Source organism: Sceloporus undulatus, chromosome 3 (assembly GCF_019175285.1).
Source record: "Sceloporus undulatus isolate JIND9_A2432 ecotype Alabama chromosome 3, SceUnd_v1.1, whole genome shotgun sequence".
NCBI lineage: Eukaryota > Metazoa > Chordata > Lepidosauria > Squamata > Phrynosomatidae > Sceloporus > Sceloporus undulatus.
The window spans coordinates 224,117,434-224,144,694 of record NC_056524.1 but is presented as its reverse complement, the minus strand read 5'-3'; the positions used below and the strand labels follow the sequence as shown (position 1 = coordinate 224,144,694).

The 27,261-nt window shown below is 40.8% G+C and overlaps 1 protein-coding gene across 1 annotated transcript in view; it reads left to right on the top strand.

Annotated features, from left to right (window-relative positions):
* The window catches only part of GPC1 (glypican 1), a 288,288-nt gene that overhangs the window by 235,402 nt on the left and 25,625 nt on the right, over positions 1–27,261 (top strand). Inside the window, exon 3 of the mRNA XM_042460161.1 lies at positions 16,435–16,826. Coding sequence (XP_042316095.1) covers positions 16,435–16,826 — 392 coding nt within the window. The remainder of the gene's footprint in view (positions 1–16,434; positions 16,827–27,261) is intronic.

Here is a 27,261-nt window from a genome sequence, read left to right as displayed (position 1 = left end):
TTTTAAAAATATGAAAGTGTTAGGAACACATTGGCAAGTTTTTTCCCCTCAACATACACTGAGGGTAGGCATTTTGATAATATTTCTGAAATAACCTAGTACTCTTTCATTTGAAGTAACAAAGGAAATGTTTTTGATAGCATGGGAGAGAGATTAAACTGTGTGAAGCTGTGTAAGAACAGGTGATAAGAGAGCTTTGAGAACAGTAGTGTTATTTGTACTGCTAGTTTATCATCTTCCCTCCTTTTCTGTCTCTCTGGGGATAGTTGCTAAATTGGGCATACTATGCAATGTAAAATTGTTAAGCTTTCCAAAATGTGAAAAGTTAAATAAGATGGACCTTTTGTAATGTAAATGGCAGCAGGGAAGTGTGTGTTTTGCCCAATTTAAAATACAAAGCAAGAAGAGTGCCTTGAAAGCTGTATATAATTAAATTGTTTAAATGGTATAAAATTGTTTCACAGGTCCAAAAATATATGTGTGTTTGTGTTCCAAGAGAGAAAGATTAAAGTCAAACTGCAGACTGGTAGCAAGTTATTTGTAAGTCAGTATATTGACTGTGGCCCTGAACAGACCGGCGATAAACGCTGGCATCAGGGCAGAGTGAGGGCATGGCACCCGCACATCCCAACTTCGCCTCCATTTTTTTCCATTTCATGGCAATGAGCAGAACTCTTAACATTTTTTCCATTCTTCTCTGCAGTGTGATTACCTACAATGCAGAAATGGAATTACTAGTTCCTTCCAGAACACCTTTATTTTAAATATTTCCACTTTAATTTATTATGATTTATTTCAAGATGCGAAGATCTCAGTTGTCCATGTTGCTCCATTATTTCTACTTAGCATGCCAAAAGGGCACCTTCTATGGGAAACTGTTTGTTACATATACAGTAGTCCCTCGGGTTACGAAATTAATTCGTTCCGCGGCTCCGTTCGTAACCCGAGTAATTTCGCAACCCGAAAAGGCTAGCGGCTAGCGCTGGAAAGCCGCTAACCGCGCTTTGCGGTTTGAATTTCGCGCCGAAAAAAAATTCGTAACCCGAAAAAAACATCGTAACCCGGAACAGTTTTTTCCTATCTATTTTTTTCGTATCCCGGAAATTTCGTAACGCGATCAATTCGTATCCCGGGGTACCACTGTATATGCTTCCCTTCTGTGAATGCATTCAAGGTTGTGTACAGTTCAGTATTATAATACTGGGTCCCTTATGGGAGAAAAGTGGCATACAAATGAAGTTAATAAATAAATAATAAATATACAAGAAGAAAAAGATACAAGGCACAAAATAATAAAATGATCAAACTTATCACAGACAACCTATTCAAGTACTAATGTCCTAATGCTAACCTGGTTGTCTTTTTCTGCCATTCCTTAAGCATACTTTTAACTAGCCTCTTGGAATGGTCAAGGAAAGCAGAATGGATTTTCTTGCTAAATTTCATTGAGTATGATCCCCCTTTTGGAAGAAAAGATGCAACAGATACTGCTGATTACTAGTGGGGCCCAAGAAAATGACCAAGTCAATCCTTCCCTACCATTCCAAACTTGGCCATTTTCTTGGGCTCTGCTAGTAATCAGCAGTATCTGTCACATCTTTTCTTCCAAAAAGGGGATCATATTCAATGAGGTTGAGGAAGAATATCCATTCTGCTTTCATTGAACATTCCAAGAGTGTCCACAGCCAGTGTACCTCTCAACATGTCATGCACCAAAAGGGAAATTGAGCGTTCAAAATCAGCAGTCATTCTGAGCATCCATAGGATCCCACTAGGGTTTCTCAAGAAAAATGGTTGAGAGAACTGAGGCACAGAATTAATCCTGCTATGCCTAGGAGTTAAAAGACTCAATGGGCATTGCTGTGACTGTCAGCTTGTAAGAGCAGGTTCCCATTCAAAGTATGTTACATAGCCACAGATGATCTGCACAAGACTGTTTCTTAGCCTCAGTTCATATTCTATAATGTAAGTGTGTAAGGATGCATGCTCTAAATAAATCAATCCAGCCCCATGATAGATGAGAATGAGCTGTCATTCTAAACAATATATTTAATTCCAAAGCCAAATTCATGTGACTTTTAATTTTGAGGAAAGCTTGTGTTCTTTTATGATTGCCAGAGTTAAAAGAGCTGCTTTGGGTATATCCAGCACTTGGGAGAGAGCTTCTTCTGCCCGTCTTTGAACACAGATCACTTTAAACCCCATGACATAAAATAAACCGCTTCTGAAATTCATTTTCAGCCTCTTTTGGGAGGCTTCTGTTAGAAAAATCCAAGGTCAAAGTCAATTTGGGGACATAGAGCTGGTCATGGTGTTTTCTGGATCAGCACTTATCTTCTGATATAAAGCACCTCTTTCCCCAGTGTGTGCAATTAATGTGTGGAATTTGCCTCTCATGGCCATTTGTGGTAATAGCCAATAGAGTAATCTAATTTTTATGATGGTTTGCTGCCACACATCCGTGTACAAAATAGGTGCAATTTGATTTCCAAAAGGCTTGACATACACACATGTAGAGGTCTCCATAATTTCTTCCTATGCATTATAAAATCTCATTTTGAGAAGCACATTGGAGAGTATGAGATGTTGGGATTTAACATGATAAACACAGATGTAAGATATTCTTCATGATGATGCATATAGCATTTTTCTTAATTCTTTGTTGGTGTTACTGTATATAGGACATCTCACAGTTCATTTTCCTTCCATTTATATTATTATAAACCAAAATTCTTGAGATGTGATAGCTGTATTAATGGGAAGTGCATTTCACCCATGTGGTAATCCTGGATAGGAAATCTTTGCTGGCAACTATCCATTTCTGAAAGATGTGCATACATTTTGTGCTGAGAAATAGTAATATGATATTTGATACAGTTCTATTAATCTTTTCTTTGTAGAGGGTCCTTTTCAGAATGAGCTGAATTCTATTGTATGTATAGCATTATGTTCTCAAGAAAGTTAAGTCTAGAGAGAGAGACATACTGACTTACCCCTTCCCCCTCCCAATATAGTCCTGATGACTCTTTGTGAGCATAGGTATCAGTAAGCGACTCTTCCTCTGAGGTTTGTGACTGCTGAAAACTCTGTTCCTGTGGCGGCTGAAGGTTGTCCTCTTATGGCCTGCAGACCTGGCATGTCCTTTGGGTTCTCAGCCTCTCTATTAGGTTCTTCATTCCCAGAGTCCATCCCAGGGTCCTGGAGACAGGGCATGGCACCTGGGGAGTTAGCTCTTTTGGAGCCGAGATGAAAAGGCAGTCTCCTTTAGCAGAGTTTGCAGGAAAATGCCCTGAATCTCTTGCAGATTTCTTGGAAACTAACTTCAGTAAAGCAAAGCAAACAGATAGTATTCAAGTTACTTGACTGAATTGTTTACTAATTACTTTGAAACATTTGTACTAAATGTAAATAATAATAATAATAATAATAATAATAATAATAATAATAATAATAGGATTTATTTATATACCGCCCAATCACTGGGAATCTGAGCAGTTTACAACAGATGTGATAATAGACGGTTCCCTGCCCTCAGGCTTACAATCTAAAAGACACGACACAAAAGGAGAAGGGAATGGTGAGGGGGGAGGGGATGCCTTTGGTTTGTCAGGACTTAGGCAAAGTTACAGGTGAGGAGGAACTCAAGAGAACTGGCTCCCACCTTCTTGAAGGAAGGAGGAAGACAGAAAGGAGGGAGAGTGAGGAACTGGCCACAGACACCTGGGGTCACATGGTCACATTGCATAGAATTGGTGACCATGCATTACAAGCTATATCTAAGTAAATGAGGAGAGTTTGAGAGCAAGAATAAATGGAAAAGAGGCATGCAAGAAAACCTTATACTTCCTAAATCCCCTACAGCTCTGAGAGCATATGGGAGAATAGAGTACAAAGAGAGAATGCCCAATTGGAGCAGATTTTTCCAACAGACTCTGAGGACACCTGAAAGATGAACTTATGGGAAAGTTGATGTGGGAGCAGACATAAGATCAGTCTGTCTGGTCAATTTTCCTCCACACATCCCTCAAATTATACCATGAATCAACCTAGTGACCCTCTAAGGATAGCAAGTCAATAATGAAAATATGATATGCATAAACAGAAGATCAAAAGCAACAATCTGGCACAATTACATGGTATTTAGACTGTAAAATCTAGTGATCAGGAGAAGCACCTGCCATCATGCAAGAAGAAAGTCAACTTGTTTTGCTGAGTTAGTGATCTTGGAAAATTCCACACTGAACTTTCTGGAGAATAAATGTTGTTAAGCTTCCAGCATTTAAGACTGGCACTACTCATTTACAGATCGTGCTTAGAGGAGAATTGTTCAGTATATCAACAGCTTTATGAACAGCTTGAGAAATGGCTTTGAAATACTTGTCTACAGTTAACTTCTTTGAGCTAATCTAATTCCTCATAAACTGGTCAGAAAATCGAGTAATTTTGTTTTTTCACTCTCTCAAGCACATTCTCTCTGTCTCTCCATGCACTCACCCATGCTCCAACTTTCTCCTTAAGTGAAATCTTCAGATTGCCCAAGAAAATGAAAAGACATGTTCTTTATTGAACTAAACCAAAGATGTAATCAAGAATTATGTCATTGACTGGAATAAATTTTTTTCTTTGTTTTGACCTATAATTGTGGGAAAGTTGTCTTGAATACAGGGATTAGCAACAGCAGTGAGTCTGGGGTCCAGTTTTCTGCCCCAGGACTCTCTGGAGGCTAGGGAAATTGCCAAAAATTCCCCCCAAATTACCTGGAATTAGTCAGAAATACACCTCTGATTTTGAAAACCTAGGTTTTTAAAAATGTCAATCAGTATTTTAAGTGAGGCATGGTAAATTGTCTCTTCCAAGTGAGGCAATTTACCATGTTTTTTCAAGAAAAAGGTAAAAGGGGGGGGTGGCACTGAGGAGCACACTTCAGCCACACATATTGAATCATAAAGAAGGTTTGTATTCATGGGTGTCCCATATCTATACAGATGCTTCTGATCTTTTTTTAAAATGTTATCACATGTCCCTTTAACTGTGGCCAAGGTGTTCGTAAAGATTTGTGAACAGCTTCAGTATTGTTTTTAAATTAGTTCTATGGGAATATCTACACAACAGACTTTAAACTGGCATACTTTGGCCACATAATATGACTCACTAGAAATGACAATAGTAAGGTAGACGGAAGAGAAAGACCACCTTCCAGATGGATAGACTGGAAGGAAACCATGGCCCTGAGTCTACAAGACCTGAGCAGGGCTACTGATGACAGGGAGACTTGAGTCTATGTTCATAGGGTTGCCATATGATGAAGTTAACTTGAGAGCAGTGAACAATAATGCCTATTTCAAATCTCCAAGCTTATTATTTGGAGATAAGCAAGAATGACATCATGAGGCCTATTGTTTTGGGTGACAGTTTTTGCTTTTGACAGTTTTTGTTGTTTGCTTCATTTAACAATAGAAAGATGTGGATTCAGTTCTATTCAGTTTCAAAAGCTGTGCAAAGTTTGCATTTGTGCAAAGTCTAACTGCTTGATAGTCCAGTCATATGTAAATGTCTTGGTACCAATCATGTCATGAGTCTGTTTGTGTGTGATGGTGGTGATTTTTTTTAGGACAACAGTACCCATTGAGGAAAGATTTAACACTCTCCATCTAGTTGTGATTTTGTTAAAACTGCCATGCCACACAACACACACCCCACTGCAATTATGGACAGAAGGGAAGATTCCGAATAGCTCCTTTCTTTCTATTGCTGATTGCAGCCCCAGAGAGAGGAGATGACCCAGAGATCATGAGTAAACAGGGGGAAATAAAATCTCCAAGCCCATGTTCTGTGGTTCTGGTAAAAAAAATCAGGACATTGAGAACCTGCACTTATTATTAAAAATACTCAAGAACCCTGGTATGATTTGAAGTAGTGACACAACATTTTCCCCTTCCAAGGCCTTAGATAAAGCTCTGACCTCAGAGGGAAATCTCTGAGTCTTCTTCACCCCTCCCAGCCCGATATAGTCTTCTTTAGTGGCTTCACATCCATTACCTAGGCCTGATTTCTGACTACAGAGCAGCAGGGAAGGGTTTTGAAGTAGTAGAATCATAGAATCATAGAATCATAGAGTTGGAAGAGATCACTAGGGCCATCCAGTCCAACCCCCTGCCATGCAGGAAATCCAAATCAAAGCATCCCTGACAGATGGCCATCCAGCCTCTGTTTAAAGACCTCCAAGGAAGGAGACTCTATCACCCTCCGAGGGAGTGCATTCCATTGTCGAACAGCCCTAACTGTCAGGAAGTTCCTCCTAATGTTCAGGTGGAATCTCTTTTCCTGCAGCTTGCATCCATTGTTCCGGGTCCTGTTCTCTGGAGCAGCAGAAAACAAGCTTGCTCCCTCTCCAATATGACATCCCTTCAAATATTTAAACAGGGCTATCATATCGCCTCTTAACCTTCTTTTCTCCAGGCTAAACATCCCCAGTTCCCTAAGTCGTTCCTCATAGGGCATGGTTTCCAGACCTTTCACCATTTTTGTCGCCCTCCTTTGGACACGCTCCAGTTTCTCAATGTCCTTTCTGAATTGTGGCGCCCAGAACTGGACACAATATTCCAGGTGGGGCCTGACCAGAGCAGAATACAGTGGCACTATTACTTCTCTTGATCTAGACACTATACTTCTATTGATGCAGCCTAAAATAGCATTGGCCTTTTTAGCTGCCGCATCACACTGTTCACTCATGTTCAACTTGTGGTCTACTTGGACTCCTAGATCCCTTTCACACATAGTTTCATTCAGCCAGGTGTCACCCATCCTATATCTGTGCATTTTATTTTTCCGCCCTAAGTGCAATACCTTACATTTCTCCGTGTTGAATTTCATTTTGTTAGCTTTGGCCCAGCTTTCTAGTCTATTCAGGTCATTTTGAATCTTGATCCTGTCCTCTGGGGTATTAGCTATTCCCCCTAATTTGGTATCATCTGCAAATTTGATAAGTATGCTCCCAATTCTGTCATCCAGGTCATTGATAAAGATGTTGAATAGCACTGGGCCCAGGACAGAGCCCTGTGGGACCCCACTGGTCACTTTTCTCCAGGATGAAAAGGAGCCATTGTTGAGCACCCTTTGGGTTTGGCCGGTCAACCAATTACAGATCCATTTAACAGTTCCTTTGTCTAGCCCACATTTTACAAGCTTGTTTGCAAGAATGTCATGGGGAACTTTGTCAAAGGCCTTAGTGAAATCAAGATATACTATATCCACAGCATTCCCTTCATCTACCAAGCTGGTAATTTTATCAAAGAAAGAGATCAGGTTTGTCTGGCATGACTTGTTTCTCTGAAACCCATGTTGACTTTTTGTGATTATGGCATTGCCTTCTAGATGTTCACAGACTCTCTGTTTAATGATCTGCTCCAGAATCTTTCCTAGTACTGATGTCAGACTAACTGGACGATAATTGTAGTAGTGGCAGAGGAAGAAGAGGGACCTGGATCTACCAGCTGTACACCTCTCTTGTCCCCACCACCCAGCAAACCTCAAACATAGAATGAGATTTAGACCACTTATGAGATTAATTGCATTTGCTTTCATTTCTTTCAGAGTGAGGGTATCTTATGATTAAGTAAGTACCGTAAGTTAATTATTTTTTTAAGACTCACAAAGGAGGAACTGGCTTTGTTGTGACTTCTCCCCTACCATCAAGAAGGGAAAGTGTTAGAACCTTCTGTGTTGGAGTGTTCTATCATTAGGACCCTTTCTCCTTAATATCATAGTCTTTGAAGCTTACCACAATGGGCTTGAGGGTCGTTCTCAGAACGGAATGAAAGGGAATGGAACGAGTGGGGGATGGATTTTACTGCACACACCAGTCCCTCGCTCGTTCTGTTCCCCCTCTCTTCCATGCTCACTGAACAGTTCTCAAAAATTGCCCCCTCTGGAATGGAATGGGTACAGAAGAGAGGGGGAACGGAATAAGTGAGGGACTGGTGTGTGCAGTAAAATCCATCCCCCACTCGTTCCGCACTCGTTCCTGCTCCTTCTGTTCTGTTCTGAGAACGGACTGAGGAAGAACAGTGCAGTAAACTCCTTTGTGTTACTTATAATTAGTCCATTAGATAGGTTAATACAGTGTGAAACAATGCCTGAATTTGCATAGCTTAACTTTGCAAATGAAACTTATCTTCACTGGCAGATCAAAACTGTTGCCACAGATGAGCTAACTTGTAGATAAGTTCTTCTAAATCAATAGTGATTGCCTCCAAGTCATTATCATTAGAATAGGAATTCAGGTTCCAATCACATTAGCTCATAGAGGTGTCTTCAGAAGAGAGGACCATGGAGCAAAAATGATTTTTTTTCTCCCCTCTCCTTCTCTCCATTACATAGTACTTTTCTATATAGCTCAGATATTGTGATTGACCCAACAACATTAAAATTGCTGCACATTATTTTCAAATAGAGCTTTTCAAGAGAGAATCAAATAGAGGCACAGGGAAGAAATGCCATATTAAATGAAATCTGGGTTTTAACAGGGCTGCCTTACCATTGGAGCCATTCGTGTCCACATTGGACACTAGATATGTGAGGTCATGAATCCTGCCAGTTATATAATGTTGTTATTATATATGCCAGGAATGGGGAGAGGCTTTTATGGGATTTTTTGCTTCTTCTGCCATCTCAACTTGGCTAGCCTTAGATACTATACACAACCATTCCTCTTGACACGTAGGAGTGGCACTTGCTGCTGTGCCGCAGGCCAGCCCTGTTTTTCAAAGAAAGATTCCAGAACACACATTCAGGCATCCAGTACTAAAATTCCCTCTACTGTGCTTACTGTCTTAGCACTGAACAGTCTGGAGACCTATAAGCAAGGAAAGGATTTGTTTGTCCATCATTATGCCAGTTCCTCTGCAGGTGCTCTTTGGCTGCTGCTTCACAGCATCGTGTACGTGCCTGGATCAGTCAGAAACAGGTGGTTCTGCAGATGTTCACCCACTTTCTGACACATGCAGTGCATCTGCTTCTGCTATAGCTTTCCCCTGTTGATCCCAAATGTCTGTGTATATGCATCCCATCAAACTAACCGTTGGAAGGAAAGAGGATGGAAAAACAGTAGAGCCATAAATTGGGGACCAGGGGAGAGCAGGGAAAAGTGAACTAGCAGTTCATTCTCACCAAGGCCCCTGCCTTTTTGTTCTTGTTTCCTTTTTTCTTCTCCCGGATCAATAGCTTGAGAAGGGATGAGCAGCAGATCACCCTCTCCCTCCTCACAGTGCTTTTCATTGCAATCCACATATTTTGTGTGGAATGTTTAGTTTGCTCCTAATTGATTTTCTAGTTCACTTCTCCTGTGCTCAAACTCCTATTTGACCTGAGCTTACCTTTCATTCTGTGTTTTACTCATTGTATTTCATGAGTCCCACACCAAACACAGCACCCCTACTGCCCTTTTGACATAAACATATATTTGTGTCTTTTACCAAAGAGAATAGAATGTTAGAACCCTGTTGCACATATCAACACTATGGACATGACAATATCCTTGATGCCTTTCATTCGGGGCATGGTAGGAATATACAACCTTTTTTTTTCTCTTATAGCACAACATGGTGCATGATGATATAAGTCACCAACCAGAATTTAAACAGAATAGTATAGTATTATTTATATAGTATAGTATTATTTATATAAGGAAATAATGACCATCACTGTGTCCTCAATTGATTCAATGAGAGAGGAGCACAGTATAATACTTTCATCCTACCATTTGAAGTGTTCTCATAGTATTTTAGTATACCTATTAAAATCTCTGTAAGACATCTTTCAAGAGTTCACATCCCCACTTGGGCGTAGAAACTGACTGGGTGTCATTGGGCAAGTCATCCTTTCTTAGCCTCAGAAGAAGACAAAGACAAACATTTGAACAAATCATACCTTACCATTGCCATTAGTCAGAAACAACTTGAAGGCACACAAGAACAACACAATATTGAATCAAACAGTAAATTTCAGGAGGTCAGTAGTATTAATTACTATTACAGTGGACCCTTGTTATACGCTGGGGTTTGGTTCCAAGATCCCCCGTGTATAACAAAATCCGTGTATGCTCAAGTCCCATTAAATATAATGACATAGCACAATGGTGTCCCTTATAAAAAAATGGAAAATCAAGGTAAATTTATACTTTTTTGGAACATTTTCAAACCGTGTATGCTTGAATCCGTGTATAAAAAATCCATGTATAAGAAGGGCCGACTGTAGTCTAATTGACACTGATATTGTCTTCATTTCAGCTAAAACATGTCTTCTTTATAAATCCTCTGGAGGTCTAAAGATGTTAGCTTGATTAGATTTTGGGGTTATGTGTTAAAATGAGTTAAAAGCACTCCAATGGCTGCCAGTTAGTTTCTAGGCAAAATACAAAGTGTTGGATATTACCTTTAAAGCCCTACAAGGTTTGCGCCCATGTTACCTACCAGTTTGCCTTCTCCCATACAATCCAACCTGTACACTTAGGTCCTCTGGGACATGTTTGCTCCAACCAACCAGGACTAGACTGATAACGGTTTCCCAGAAGACCTTTTCATCTGCTGCCCCCAGAGTGTGGAATTACCTGCCAGAACAGATTCAACAGTTGAAAATGCTGACTGAATTTAAAACAGCATGAAAGACCTACAGTGCCCCCTCCCCTTATGCGGGGATCCATTCCTGATCCCTCCGCATAAGGGGAATTCTGTGTGTGCTGGAGCACCATTGGAAGTAATGGGGCTTGTGCCCGTGGCAGTGCACAGTGTGTGCCCTCTTAGTTCTTCCGGGGCGTGCAACAGGCTCTTCCGGCGCTGAAAGCCACATATGGCATGCCCGTGTAAAACGCAGGTGCGCTCTACCTCTTCTGGAAGACCTATCCTGGCAGTTCTAAATCATGACTTTTTAATTTGTATATGAATTCTTATGAATGTATTTTAATGATTTTATAGTGCTGTATTTTAACTGTGGGTTTATGTACTTTTAATTGTGTGCTTTTAATTGTGTACCCCACATTGAGGTGAGATAGAAAAGATATTATTATTATTATTATTATTATTATTATTATTATTATTATTATTTTGAATTACTTTCTTATCTGTACCCTGCTCTGAACTTGCAATACAGAGAAAGAATATAAATATTTTAATTAATAAATAATAAATATGTAATCAAATGCAACAGTTTAACATTGGTTGTAGTGCCAATGCCAGGCTATTTTTCTCCCTTGGCAAGACAAATTACTTGTACCTCCCCTCAAAATTGCTAACTTCAGTTTTCAGAAACAGATGTCTTGCAGAAAAAATCAAAACATAAAACTTGAAACTGTTAAATTTATTTTAAATTAAAAAAAAAACAGTAACAGAACAATATTTTATTAGCTCTTTAGGAAATGCAAATAAAAAAGCATAAATAGCTGCATTTTTACAAGGGTTAAAAACTAATCTGTGTAATACGGTGCCCTGCAAAGCTCAGTACTGCACCCTTCTGAGGTCTGCGCCTTAGGCAGCTGCCTGGCTAACCTAATGATAACATTGGCCCTGGTTGGTTGCTCTGTTAAAATTATCCAAGTTTTACTCATAAAGATACACAGTGGACAATTGGCACATCCCTGTTTGAGCTGATGCAAATGAGGAGTGCCTTTAAGCAGAGAAACAATCTCTCATCTAGCAGCAGGAAAAAGAATGCTAACTCAGAATGGCACTGAAAACTTTGAAATGTTCATGGTCTTGTAAAGGATGCTTAAGGCAAGATATAACTCTGAAATTAATGCATGCATATTAAAAATTGGCTCCAGGGTTCAGCTAGGAAAAGTTTGCTTAGGATAAGTAAGTAGGAGGGTGCTCTTGGAAATTGGAATTTACAGTCCAAATCCTAGTTCTTTGTAAATTAGTTTCTCATGCAACGTAGACTGCTTATTCTGTAGCTTCTTCGAATGTAAATAGAAATGGCAAATTGTTTAAAGCACCTGTGTTCCTTCCCAGTGTGATGATCCATGATCATCCACTTTGCAAACAAGTCTTCCCATCACACTCAGCTTCCTTGGACAGAACACGCCTCCTCTTACTTTAGCACTTTTTTGTAACAGTCATAGATGGTAGCAGTCATGAATTATTTCTTTTTAAAAAGTTAACATTTTAATGAATATATACTAGAACCCCAGATAACCTTGCATTTCCAAAAAGGGGGGATATAATTCACTGGCCTGTATTTCAAGTATGTTGTAAGATTCAGCAAATAAATATATACAGAGTGCTTTGATCAGGAACACTGGTATTTATTATGGTTACACATTTGCTGAGTTCATTTGATGGACTTTACTCACTCATACCAGATGTTACTAATCCTGAATTTATTTCTTTGAACTAAAGATGGCACCAAGCTCTAACAAAACATATTTTTACCCTGAGTGTGACACTGGTCCATGGTGAAATGTTCACATTAATAAGAGTTATTCACCACTTTCTGTCACAGCACAACATATACTTGTATTCCTATTGGTCACAGCATCTCTAAATATGACACACATGCATTGCAACCTGTAGGCTTCACTTTCTACTACAACTTTCATTATTTGAATATTCTTCTCCTGGTTCCAATAAGTAATGGCATGGGTGGGGGCTTCAAAGAGACACTCTTGTATCAAGTTGTAGCAAGAAAAGCTGTAGCAAGGACCAAGTTCTATGGATCCTATCAATGACATTATTACACACCAGAGAAGAGGCTGAGCCAAACTCAGTCTGGATCATGTTTCTGGGTTCCAGAACATGTCTCTGAAGTTAATATGGTTGCTCTGGTTTAATTCCAGAGGGATTTGTGTGTGTAACTAGGGTTGCCATAACCCGGCTGCAACCGGGAATTTCCCGATTTTGGGGGCTCCGGGCCCCTCCCGTCACGGGTGCCGCCAAAAACCGCCCCCCCCCCAGTTTCAGCCGGGTTGCTGCAGCCTGCAGGGCCTCACTGGCCTCCTCCTCCTTCTCGGGGAGGCGGGGAGGAAGAGGAGGGCAGCGAGGCCTGCCTGGGGCGGAGGAGGCGAAGCTGGAGGCAGCGCCTCCCCACGTGCCCGCGCCACCCTCCTCCTCTGCCCCCTCGCCCCCAGGCCGCACTCCCACCTGCGTGGAGGAGGCAAAGGCAGACGGAGCCAGCGCCTCCTGCGCGCGGGCGCACAGGGAGGAGGAGAGGGGGCGGAGGAGGCAGGGGAAGGTGGCGCGGGGAGGCGGGGAGGGTGGCGCACCCGCGCACAAGAGGCGCTGCCTCTGTCCGCCTTCACCTCCCCGCGCGGCCGCGCCACCTTCCCCTGCCTCCTTCGCCCCCTCTTCTCCTCCCCACACGCAGGAAGCGCTGGCTCCGTCCGCCTTTGCCTCCCTGCGCGGCCGCACCACTCACCTCCTCCTCCTCCTCCGCCCCCTCTTCCCCAGGCCACGCGGCCATGGGGAGGAGGCGAAGGTGGAGGCGGTTTGCCTCCTGCACATGGCCGCGCGCCATGCTCCCCGCCTTGCACGCGACCGCACCACCCTCCTCCTCTGCCCCGTCCGCCCCAGCCCCCAGGCAAATGGAGGAGGGGGAGGAGGTGGAGGAGGAGGGGGAGGAAAAGGAGGAGGGGAAGGAGGTGGTGAGTGAGTGGCCAGAGGCCTCAAGGTGGGTTTTTTTGGGGGGTGCTTTTAATGCTAACAAGTCTCCCTTGTTTTTACAATGATAGTGTGATGATGATGATGATGATGATGATGATGATGATGATGATGATGATGATATGAGTCAGCTTGAGAGGCATGCAAGCACTGTTTCTGAAGCCGAGAGAGTGTGACTTTCCAAAGTGCCTTTTCTGTGTGTTTTTGGTTCTGAGGCAAGGCCAATGTAAATTGCTGTGATTTTTACAAACTCATGTGCAGTGAAGAAAAACCAAAGTCCCTTGACACACACTTCTGAGAAGTACACTTGGTGCAAGAACGGTGAAACCACCTTGACATGTTCAATATGCATAGCCATGTTAAACCATGCTAAGTGTTAAACCCAAGGGGTTTGGTTATGGAATAAGCCTCTGATGCAAGAGATTGCCATGTTAAGTAAAGCCATGTTCAATGCCCAAATGTGCTGTTGTGTGTGTTTTGGAATGGAGGTTGGGGGTGTTTGGCCAGAAAGGGAAGTCCATTTCTGCCATCTGTCTAGAAATCATGCCCAAATGTCCTCCATTTTGATCATGCCTAAGAAACAGGCATTTATATTAACATTTTTTTAAAAAAATCATCAATTTTTTTTGCGTGTCCTCCATTTTAAAAAAAAATGTATCCTACATTTGAAAAATTTGTCCTACATTTGTCCCGGTTTGGAGGTCCTGACTTATGGCAACCCTATGTGTAACCACCCATGTCTGTGGAGAATGCATACCATCTGCATACACTTCTACATTTCACAGATGAAAACCAGGCCACATGTGATGAAACAACATACAGCCTGGGGATGTGGATAAGACTTGGGGAGAAGTAGTATTTAATGAATTTCTTTCTAAAATGTAGAAGATGGATTAAGACCTACTAATAGACCTTTAGGTAATTTGCTGCAGATCAGCAGGTTTATGATTCCCAACTATTTTAACATCCATAACAAGAAAATGACTCTTCCCACTCAAATTAGGCTGTTAAAATGAAGAAAGCTTAGGTTACAGAAGAGTTTAATTGATGTAAAACGTCTGCAAGCTCAGTACTATTCTGGGACTAAAAACAAATTTCAAGCTCCCGAAGGTGCACAGAAGTACTCTCTTCTGCAGTTCCAATTGCATGTCTTTTACACCTGTCTCTGGTTAAATTAAACATCTTGTCGTTTTAATTAAAAAACAAAGCAGGTCCAAGCTTGAGGTCTAGTCATGCCATATTTCAATCAGACACCAAAACTGAGGTGAAGCTCTTTCTTTCATTGGTTGGGTACATAGAACTGGATAATCCTTGAAAGTCTCCTCCCTTTATATTTAAAGACTTGCACCAAGATATTCTAAAAATAGCATTTCTTTGGACTTCTAATTACTTACTATTCCAGGCCTTAGAATTCACTAGTCCAGTGTGTTTTAAAAGAAAATACTTCCTCAGCGGAAATGTCAACAGTATACAGATATGAAATTTACTCACTTTTGTTACTTATGAAGTGGGTGATGATGTAGCACTTTAATGTCTGCCATGCAATTTCACTTAAAAGCAAATGTTTTGCAAGGTGTGAAGTATTCTTTTTAAAACAGAGTAATACTGATGTTATAAGAGCTGTTTGGGCTCACTCACACACACAAACGTATTAATTTTTGGTATATTCTCTTAAATAGGATTGTTAGTTTATGCACACAAGTTCCTGTTGGGAGCAGTGGCATGGAAAAGAAGTTTTAGCATCTTTTAATCCCGACAGCCTTTTGTCATACTGATTTACACAGTTATTTACATACATTATTCTGAGGGTTTAAACAGTCAGAAGAATTGTGAGTGCATTTGAATTTAACTAGTGCCTTTGCCAGCACCCTAACATTTTTATGAAACAAGTATCAGCATAATTTGAATGGATAATTTTGTCCATCTTCTTATTTTATTTTATTTTCCAAACAGAATTTGTGGCTTGTTTCCAGATGCATGATAACCTAAGATAAATATGGAACTGTGTCTTGCAAGTGTGGGAGTGTTGTGAGAATGTAATTTAGATACCTGCTTTGAGGAAGACACTGTCATAGATATGGGTATAAACTTGATTTTGCTTTTATGTATGAATAAATGAACAGTAGTGATTAATGCTGCCTTTTCAGTGTCCGAAACATATTGGAGTATATCTTTTCCACATTGCCATGTCATGTGCATATGTGTGCACTTCACCATCAATTCACCTGTCAACATATGGTGATCCCTTGAATTTCATAGAGTTTTCTTAGGCCAGGAATACTCAGAAGTGGCTTTGTCTGTTTCTTCCTCTGAAATATAACCTACAGCACCTGATATTCATTGGTGGTCTCCCATTCCAGTACTAACTAGCTCTGACCCTGCTTAGCTTCCAAGATCAGATGGGATCTGGTGCCTTTATACTATTTAGGTCATGATGGGCCCTAGTAGGCTAATCCAGAGAGTGGGTGTGGTGTAGTAGTTTGAGCACTGAACTACTCCTCTAGAAACCAGGGTTCAAATTCCTGTTCAGCCATGAAAAATCACAGAGTCACCTTGGGCAAATCACACTCTCCCAGCCTTAAAGGATGGCAAAGCCAAACCATTCTGAAGAAATCTTGCTAAGAAAAATTTGCCATAAGTAGGAAACAAGGACACACAACAACAGTAAGGCTAATCCAAACTTAGTGTGAAGGGCCATCTTCAAACTGACTCTTGTACAAAACTTTCTGGAGATCTCTGATTCTTCTACTGATTTGTTTACATTGCCTTATTTTTTTTCTTTGTGCAGGTTATTTCCAGGATTTGTTAAACAAGTCAGAGAAGGCTCTATATGAAACATTTCCTGGTATGTATGGAGATCTATACCTTCAGAACATAAAACTTTTCAAAGACTTGTATAGTGAACTGAGACGTTATTACCGTGGTTCCAACATCAACCTAGAAGAGGCCCTCAATGAGTTTTGGACTCGTTTGCTAGAGCGGCTCTTTAAGTTCATGAATCCTCAGTACCACCTTCCTGATGAGTATGTGGACTGCATGGTGAAGCATTCTGAGCAGCATAAACCATTTGGAGAGGTTCCAAGGGACCTGAAGCTGAAGGCAACAAGGGCCTTCATTGCAGTCCGATCCTTTGTGCAAGGACTTGGAGTGGGCAACGATGTTGTTCGAAAAGTCTCTCAGGTAGGTCCTTAGGTACAATTCCTTTGTGGTCTCCCTTTCTGAGAAAGTCTCAAGATTCTATTTATTCTTAATTGTTACTGTAGCAATTTTTTTGCACATATTGTATAAGATGGACAAGAGTTTGGTGGAACATCACACATGACCTAAATGACATTTCCAAACATTATAAGGAAAGACTGTTATCAAAGTGGCTTCTATATCTTTAAAAATATTGCTGGGGATGACATTTAAACCACTGAATATTTGCACTTTTGTTATGAAAAATGCCTTTTTTCTCTCTCTTACTTAATGCTGAGACACATCCATACCATACCATTCTTCACAGCATGCATCAAGAATGCATACTGTAATTTAAAGACTGTGCTTTTGTTGGTTTATCTCCCTATGAAAAGTTATATTGTTTCTTAGCACAAATGGCATGCACTGTAATGGGCTGTATCATTTCTAGCTTATTCTTTAGAGTGCAGGTGCAAGGATTGAGTTGAAGGAAACAGTGGGCAGAAGGCTGATATCACTTACATATTTTATATCACAAAACCCACTGGTATTGAAGAAGAATCAGGGTGTGACTAAACTGAATGCTCAAATTGTACTATCAACTGATGTCATCAGACAGAAGGGTTAGGGGAAAGGAGTGCTCTTTGATGCTCTAAGTTCAAACTCAAGAAAGGGAAACATTCCAATCAAAACAGTGGCCAAAACTTTGATTTATGAATTGCACATTAGAAATTTATTCAAGAGTGACAGGGCTTTTATACATTTTATTAGCATTGTGCTCTCACAACCGATCAAGCTGTTTTAAAAAAAACCAGAAAAATGACATAACTGAAATTGGAATTTTTAAAGGCCTTTTCATATTTTTTGTTTCATTCTTTTTTCTTTTGACATTTCAACCTAATATGCATTGTAACATATGCCATGTGCTGAGTATGAAGAAATACGTTGACCACTTGAATGAGACATTATCTTTCTTCACTTCCTTCTGTATTTGTAGAATTGGGAGTGGGAAGGATGAACCACTGTTTGAGCATCACTGGTGTGGGTTCCAAGCACATATTTCAGGACTTCTATACACCAGCACTCTTTCTAGCAATACTGTATAGGGGTTCTGATGTACCATTTGTTTCAGTGGATGCAACAAGAGTCAAGTGTCCTTGGTTCAAAGAGGTCTGCTTATTCAAATGGATTGCAATAGATTCCCCAGGAAGTCTCTCTTAATTTCTCCATTGCCTCTAGTTTCAGGACTGGCAGGGGGAGGGGAATATAGGAGGAGGCAGTGAGGTTGAATGCATACTTTGGATGTGTTGTAGCGGCTGACAAGATCACATAAATTGTAGCAAGAATTGCATGTCCACTTTGTGTTCTCTAAAGGTGTTCAAGAGTAGGAGAAACAACTGTCTGCTGACAGTGGAGCCTTCACTTCCTGTTTCTCCTTCTCTTGGCTAGGCTTGTTTCTTCCTCCTTTCTATCTCTCATTCTCTTCCTTGTTCTGTTGTTGTTGTTGACTACCCTTGAGTGGGCCTCAACTAATGATGACCCTGTGGATGGGACATCTCCAAGACTCCCTGCCCTCCACTGTTCTGCTCAAGTCCCACGGATCCATGCCCATGACCTCCCTAATTGAGGCCAGCCATCTGGTGTGTGGTCTTCCACTCTTTCATCTGCCCTCAAACTTTCCCAGAATTATTGTCTTTTCTAATGAGTTGTGCCTTCTCGTGATGTGGCCAAAGTGCAACAACCTCAATTTGGTCATCTACATGTTTCCATTTGTTTGTCTTTTTGGCTGTCCACAGTATCCTCAGCACTCTTCTCCAACACCACATCTCAAATGAGTTCATTTTCTTTTTATCCACTTTGTTCACTGTCCAGCTCTCACTTCCATACATAGTGATTGGAAATACCATGGCTTGGAATTCTAGGAATTGTAGTTTGTTGTGGCCCCAGAGCTCTCTGATAGAGAAGGTTAAATGTCTCACAAAACTACAGTTCCCAGAATTCCACGGCATTCACCCATAGCAGTTAAAGTGGTGTCAAACTGGATTATTTCTGCAGTGTGAATGCATCCATAGGTTACCTTCACTTCTAAAAAATTACTGCTAGTTACTAGATAGGCATCCTCCTGCAGGTACAGTGGGCCCTTGTTATCCACAGGGGATCTGTTCCGGATCCCCCCACAGATACAAAAATCAGCAGATGCTCAAGTCCTATACAGCTGCGCCACCATTGAGGAGAATGGCACTTTGCCCCCCACCCCCGAAGCCTACCTCACCGTTCTCACCACATCAGGCAGCAGAGGCGGTACCAACTTTTCCTCCTCTTTCCTGCCCCTTCCTCCTCTTCCCCTTTCCCCCCTCCCATTGCTGCTGCCATGGCTCTTGCTCCTTTTCCTTCACCCTTTCCTTCCTCCTCTTCCCCACCTTCTCCTCTTTTTTCCTCCTCCTCTTACCTCTCCCATCACTGCTACTGTTGCTCTTCCTCCCCCTTGTTCTTCTTCCTCTTCCTCCCTCCTCCTCCTTTCTCCTCCTCCTAACCACTTCTGTCACCGCTGTTCATCGTCCTTCTTTTTCCTCCTTTCTCCTCTTCCTCTTTCCTCCTCCCATTGCTGCTGCTATGGCTCTTCCTACTTTTCCTTCTCCTTGTCCTTCCTCCTCTTCCTTCTTCCTTTTCCTCCTCTTAACCCCTCCATCCCTGCTGCTCTTCCTACTCCTTGTCCTTCCTCTTCCTCCCTCCTCCTCCTTTCTCCTCCTCATCTTCTCCCCTCCGTCACTGCTGCTCATCCTCTTCCGCCCTTCACCACCACTGCTGCCACCACCCCACCCAGGCCTGCCATGCTCAGATGCTCAAATCCATACATGGCAAGTCCACAGATAAGGAGATGTTTAGCTTTAGTTCAGAAATAAGAGGATGCTGGAGGATGAAAATGTGGATTTATATCTTTCCATGTGTCTTGCTAGCAGAGATTTATGCTGATCTTCACTTCTTCTAAAATAAATCTGATGCCTAAAGCCAGCAAATTAGTTTGTATTTACACCTGCAAACAAGGATATGTTTCAGTCCATTATGTTCCTCCTCATTACAGCTATGATGATCCTCTACCTGTAAATCTAGTACCAAGAAAACAAGGGAAACTGTGCATTTCATAACAGGGCCTCTGAGAGAACCAGTACATAGTTGGAGAACTAGAATATGTCACTGGCCACATGTCAAGCAGGACTATGAAATTTATTTATTTTTTAATGACCTCTGCCTTCACTTTTTGCCCAAATTGAAGTTCTGTTCTTGCCACCATCTGCCAAACCCAATTATCATTCTAAAATTTCAGCCATCTAGCTCCTTTTCTTGATTTGTGTCTTAGTAATCTCTGGGTATCATGGAAGCTCTGGTGGCAAATGAAAGGTATGTGTGCAGGCTTGTGTCAAGAGAAAATAAACTGGAAACTGTCTTATGATTGCATGTTGAAATAGACCCAGCTACTCAACTGTGCCCATAACCTCACGGTCTCTTCTCCAGAAATGGCAATATGGAATTATGTTTCTTAATAATCAGTAAAACTCATTCTTAGTGAAGGGGACTCATTCTGTTAGATTTTAGATTTTCATAATTAGGCCTGAAGCTTCCTGGTTATTTGGATTAAGAACACTAAAAAAAATTCCTTTAATTGTGTCACTAAGGAGATTATCGCATTGTATTTAAAGTGACTTATCCCTGACAGGATACAGTCGTGTTTAATTTTAAAACTGGGTGTTATTGTACACAGCCACAGCTGGTTGAGTACAACCCGTATGCAGCCCAGATCCCAGCCGTGATTATCTAGTGACTTTTCAAAAACGGCAAGCTCCCGTTTTTGAAAAGCTGCAGGATAAGCATGGCTGGGATCCAGGTTGGACTTGCCCAGCTGCAGCTGTATGCAATAATATCTGGTTTTAAAACTAAGCATGACTGTATCCCATCAGGGTAAAGTTGCTTTAAATACAATGTGATAATCTCCAAAAACAGCACTAAGGTGTCTCTGTGCAATGGCTAGTGGATTCTCCTCAAGAATACCTCAACTTCTGTGGCTGAAGTAGTGCATGCTTTTTTCTAAGGGAGCATTTTGTATTACATACAAGATGACATACTTTTTTGTACTTTCCTAATTCTTACCAGCAGGTTTATGGAATTTAGTAAAATAGGCCAGTGCTAGAAGAAATAGTGTGAATGGATTTATGAGTGCTTTTCTCGCTCTTCAATATGACTTTTTGTCAGTCACCCTGTGGTGAGATCCAGGTGGAAGTAGGTCACTGAATAGACCAACATGCACTGGAGTGTACAGCCGGCATTCCTAAGTGACATTAGATTTAGGAAGGGTAGAGTGATCATTTTTCTCTTGTTCTTCTAGATTTGTTGATCTCTGGGCAGCCAAGTCTGTTCCATGATTATGCATCTGTATTAGAAATCTGAACAAGTGAATGAGACAAGCTAAGAAAATCTTTATTATTTTCTAATAGATTGCAGGCAAAATGTGTATTACTGTTATGAACTTCACTCTGGCAGTGAATTATTCAAGCATGAAATTTCTGTTTGAAGATTACAGTTTGATTTATTTATTTATTTATTTATTTATTTATTTATTTATTTATTTATTTTAATGCTCCAGATTAGAAAACTCTTACTCTGACTTCATATTTGAGGCTTGGTAGATTTCTGTCCTGTCATCCCATTTGTATCCTTGATTATATCCATATGATGATATTCAAAATACTCCACACATTTCCCCCTTCATTATTATTTTTTTCATTTGTCCATCTTTAGGTGCTAATCTCTAAAGCAGGGTTTTCCTTTTCAGGACAGTTTTGCAGAAACTGAAGTGCTGAAGAGGGCTGAGTAATAGGACAGAAAGAAAGCAATACTTTCAAAGCAATGGGCCATTCACATTACCTTTTACCCCGGTTTTGAAATTGATTCTTCCACGTGAAGTTCATATTGGGCCCGATTCTGTCACAATCCAGGACGAGGCTTGCACAAGGAAATGCCCCTTACCACGGGTTATCAGGAATCGGGCTAAAATCCGTCTTTTCTGAAAAGACCCAGGTTCCGTGAAATATGAACTTGCCCTCGAATGTCAGAGGGCGGGCAGAGGTCAGAGCATTCCCTCCCCTCTTTGGAGGGGAGGGGGAGGAGGAAAGAGCCGAAGGAAAAAGGGGGATCTGGATGCAAAGGGTGACAGGAGGCAAAAAGGGGGTGACTGACGGGGTCAATTCAGGGCAGGGCAGGGGGCTACAGCAAGGCAAGCCTCTGCTCTTTGGCAGAGAACTTTCCCCTTTGGATTTTTTTAAAATTATTTTTGGCAAAAAAATGTGCATGTTTTTTGCTAAAGATATAGAGATATAGAGATAGATAGATAGATGATAGATAGATAGATAGATAGATAGATAGATAGATAGATAAATAGTGAGCAGGAGCAAGGGTCAATTCAGGGCAGGTCAGGGGGCTACAGCAAGGCAAGCCTCTGCTCTTCGGCTGAGAACTTTCCCCTTTGGATTTTTTAAATTATTATTATTATTTTTGGCAAAAAATGTGCATGTTTTTTGCTAAAGATACATACATACTGTATTTTCTGGCGTATAAGACTACTTTTTAACCCAGGAAAATCTTCTCAAAAGTTGGGGGTCGTCTTACACGCCGGGTGTCATCTTATAGGGCAGATGCTGAAACATCTGAGCTGGACTGGAGAATCTGCAGTTGCCGCATATGGAACTGAAGGGCAGAGCAAGCTGCAGGTGTCCAGGACGCCCGGGATATGGGGGAAAAAGCCATGTTTGCAATACTGCTCCTTGGACGGGGGGGGGGGGGCTAGGCAGGGAGGGAGAGCTAACCAATCCAAGCAGGCTTTGTATACAACAAGTTTTCCTGCTAAGTATCTGCATGTCATAAGCATTTGAATTAAAATTACCATATTGAAATCAAATCTGATGTTTTTAAAATTTTTATTTGGTGTGTGTTGGAAGAGGGGTAGTCTTATATGGCGAGTATATCCCAAACTCTATATTTTAACTGGAAAAGTTGGGGGTCGTCTTATACGCCCAGTTGTCTTATACGCCGGAAAATACGGTATATAAATATATGGATAGATCATGAGCAGGAGCAAGGGTCAATTCAGGGCAGGTCAGGAGACCACAGCAAGGGAAGCCTCTGCGATCCAACAGAGACCTTTTTCCTTAGGATTTAAATTTTTAAAAATTATTTTTGGCTGTCTCTGCGTATATTCTTTCCTTTGGAATGACTGCTGCAATGCGAATGAATGTTACAAATCAAATGCAACGTTGCAACTTGGCAAACAGCTTTTGCTACTGTCTCTAAGGAATTCAGGGGTAGCCTATTATTTCCTTTGGAATGACTGCTGCAATGCGAATGAATGTTACCAACTGAATGTAATGTTTCTCTTTCCAATTATGTAAATTGGCAAATTGATACAGCTTTTGCTACTGTCTCTAAGGAATTCAGGGGTAGCCTAGGGAGAGCAAAAAAATGCATCCTTTTCTGGCATTCCGAGGTGAGGAATTAATATTATTATTATTATTATTATTATTATTATTATTATTACCTGTGTGTGAGGCATTCTGCCCCACAACACACACACACACCAGAGGTTTTTAAATTTGACAAGTGGTGCCTGGTCCTTTAAAAAAAAGGAGGGTGAAAAGCACACTTCTGATGCCCCTATCAGTGCTGGAAACGTCACCTATGACCATCGCGGAACTAACTTTGATTGACAGCCAGGCACCTTCACCTTAAACCCGAATTCTCCAAGAGGACATTCGGGTTAAAATGCCCCTGATAGGTAGTCAGCACTTGCTTCCGGAGAGATTCAAGATGGGGCCTCCCGAATTTGCCCAGTTCCTTCCGGAGCAATGCTGCCAGTGTGAATGGGGCCCAAAAACGAGAGATGTAACCAGGCAATAGCACTGAAAACCTTATGTTTATGCCCCAGGATTCCCACTGCTCTACTTCCTCTGACTCCATTTTATATTCTCTCCCTCTGTGTGAGTCAATCAGAGATCACATAATGAAGAAAATGTCATCACATCATTGCCTAGCCAATTAGATTTTACAGTGACATGCAGCCACAGAAGGAGCATAGTTCAGTTGCCTTTAGAATTGGGAAATGCTGCATCTTTTCCAGTTATGCACAGTGAGACCATGCCATGGAGAGAAGGAACATGACCTAGATGGGGTAGAGTGGTAGACAGTGTGGAAACACATCCCTTACACTTAACTTCCTATCAGGGTGTAAAGACACCAATAATGGATAGTTGAAATTTTTGACACATGAGGTAACAACCAGGAATTAGCCATTAACAAAGTTGTGTCTATATAGAAACCATATAAACATGCAGATTTCATTTAACTTAACATACATTTCTCTGTAGAATTAAAATATTATCCATATTCTTCAAATATACTTAAGTTATATGATGCCAAAACAAAAAATCCACATTTGCTTTCTTTTTAATTCAGAATTTTATTTAATTCAGAAGTTCTGAAAGTATTTTAATTATATCAAGAAATTATTGACGACTGTGATTATAATTCAAAGTAGCATGTGTCTCAGATTTGGTCAGAATTACAAAACATAAAGGTAGTTACAAATGAGTAACTCTAGGTTACACATTTGTAACTTCCATAATTAATTCTGGATAGAATATTTAAAAGCCATCAAAACAACAGGCTATTAAAAGACCATTGCAGACAATTCCTAAAAGCCTGTGGAAATGGGAAGCTCACACTCGGTGGCAAAGGAGAAGGAAAGAGGCATCTCAGCTTGACTAGGGAGGGAATCCCAAAGTCTGGGAACATCTCCCTTGTACCCACCAAACAAACCAGGAAAGATGGCAGGACTACTAAAAGGGCCTTCTCCAAAGATCTTGGTGCTTGGGCAGACATATTGGCAGATATGCTCTTTCAGATATCCTGGACCCAAGCTGTATAAGGCTTTATAGGTCATTGCCAGCAAAAATATGGAGCAGCAGCCAGTGGAGCTTTTGGAAGCAAAGGTGTGGTATGTTCCCTGTAGCCAACTCCCCTGGCTACAGCATGTGCAAAACAATGGAGGAAAGAAAAGCCACAAATCTAATACAAATGTTGCATTATCCACCTCTTACATAATTCTGTAGCCTGTATGCAGTCATTCTTTTAATGTGTTTGATGAATGAGCAAGCAAAGGGGAGGAAGTACAAGCACACTAGTTTCCATCAGCCCCTTTGTGCTCATTGCCTTCGGTGCTTTTGGGGGGGGGGGGGGGAACGACTTCTAGACCATAGAATCATAGAATCACCACATGAAGTATTACACTTAGGAAATCAGTATTTGGGCATTTCACCTTCAAATATCTTAGAACAGCCATTTCTTGGAGCTGTTCATAGTACTTACTTTTTCCAAGAGCTAACTAAATCATTGTGTATAAAAAGGGGGAAACTGCCATATAAGAAGGGAGAATTGTAATAATTTCTATAGGAAGAGAGAATTGTGTTAACAAAGTTGACACAGTATTTGCTTGAAATTATTGACAGGGGTGATATTTCCAAAATACATACATCAGCCCCTCCCTTTTTAGCATAATGAAAGTGAATAATGGAGTGAGACGAGGAAAAGAAAACAAGTGTCACTGAAAATATAGAGGATTATAATACATTCTCATTTTTTTTGTCATGCTGTCTCCAGGTGCACCTCTTTTCCACAGATTTCTTTTTGCTGTTGTTGTTTTACTTTCTTTTGTTTAAGGTCAGTGATTACCTGCCAGACAGATAATCTTGATGTATTAGTCACTTCATGTGACTTTGTATCATGAGTGCTGTAAAAGTGAAAATTTTACCATGTGAAATATTAACATACAATTTTCTAAATGTCTTGGAGTGTAGCAAACGGTGGAACTACACAACCAATCATGTTGTTGTTGTATATGACAAGAAAAGATGTCTCTTTCTCTCCTCTTCCCCTCCCCCATCTCCCAGAAAAGTCACAAGGGATGATCAGTGCATCTCTCAGTGCAGATCATAACTGTACTATAATGGATGGTGACAGCCTTCTTGAAGTGTCTGTGTTTATAGTTAAGAAGGCACAGCACCAAAGGGGTTTGCTTGTTCTATTGCATTAGCCTTTGAAATCACCATCTGGGTTTATTAAAATGATGCCCTACCTTATCCTGTTTTTATTCTTGTATATGTGACCCCTTGCCCTTGCAAGGCATAAATCCACATCATTCTCTGATTTTGATTTTGCACAGTTTATCAAAGACTGAGGAGATTGGAAAGGGAAGAATGCCCTTGAATCATTAGGAACCTCTGACTCATCTCTGTTTCAGTTAAGGTTGTTTTCATAATTAAAGATGCTAAATTGACAATTGAATGTTCCTTGTGGTATAAATAAACCCTTAATGCAAGGGTGGGGAATGTATGAACCTCCAGATATTATGTGGCTGCAACTCCTATCAGTGCTAGAGAACTGTTTGGGATCTGTAGTTCACCATCTGGAGGAGTTTGTATTCCTAACCCCTGCATTGATTATTTTTAATGTTATGAATTAGATCCAGACTTCAGCTGTACTATTAGAGTAGATCCACTGAAATTACTGGGACTTCAGTTAGTTATAATAACTAATGCAATGGACAGTAGACCCTTTGAAGTGAATGGATGTAAAAATAGGATTAATAAGACCTATTGATTTCAGTAGATATATTCCCCAAGGTGGGTAGCTTTGACAGGTCCAGTGTTTGTTTCCTACCCCCAAAATGCTATGGGCCACATGAAGAAAACAAAATTTAAAATAAGAACCTTTTGAAGCAAGCATTTGCATGCTTTAAATAAGGTTTACCCTACCTGCTGCTGAAATTTGACACAAAATTGCTACAGGCTATTTAAGCAAGTGAAATGCTTCTTTTATGTGTTTTTTTTTTTCCCTGAGGGCAGCCAAAATTCAGAGGTGGAATTTGCCACCAAATTTTGGCTGCATGGTTTTCACTGATGTCTTTGGATTGTATATGCAGGCACAAAAATATTTTAGAGCCATAAGCAATCCATGGGCAGCTGAATGTTTCCCAACCCAAGCTAATCTGGCTATGTCTGTATCCAGTATATTATACTTGGCATCTAATGTTTGAAATAGGATAATGATCCATCATTATGACAGGAAGGATCTATGTGAATATTTATTGTTGGGAGGGGCAGTGGAATGCAAAGAAGAGCATGTGAGACTGAAGCTTTTCTCATCTTTCCTCTAAAAAGAATGCAGGTAGCAAAGTATCATTTGAAAAGGCCCCATATAGGACAGTTTAGAACGGAAGGCGGAAGAGAGGGAGTAGGCATATTAGGAGAAGAGAGAAAACGTGCAGACATTATCAGACAATATATATCTCTTTTGTGTTAATTAAAAAATGCATACACATCTCCTAGTAAATTTA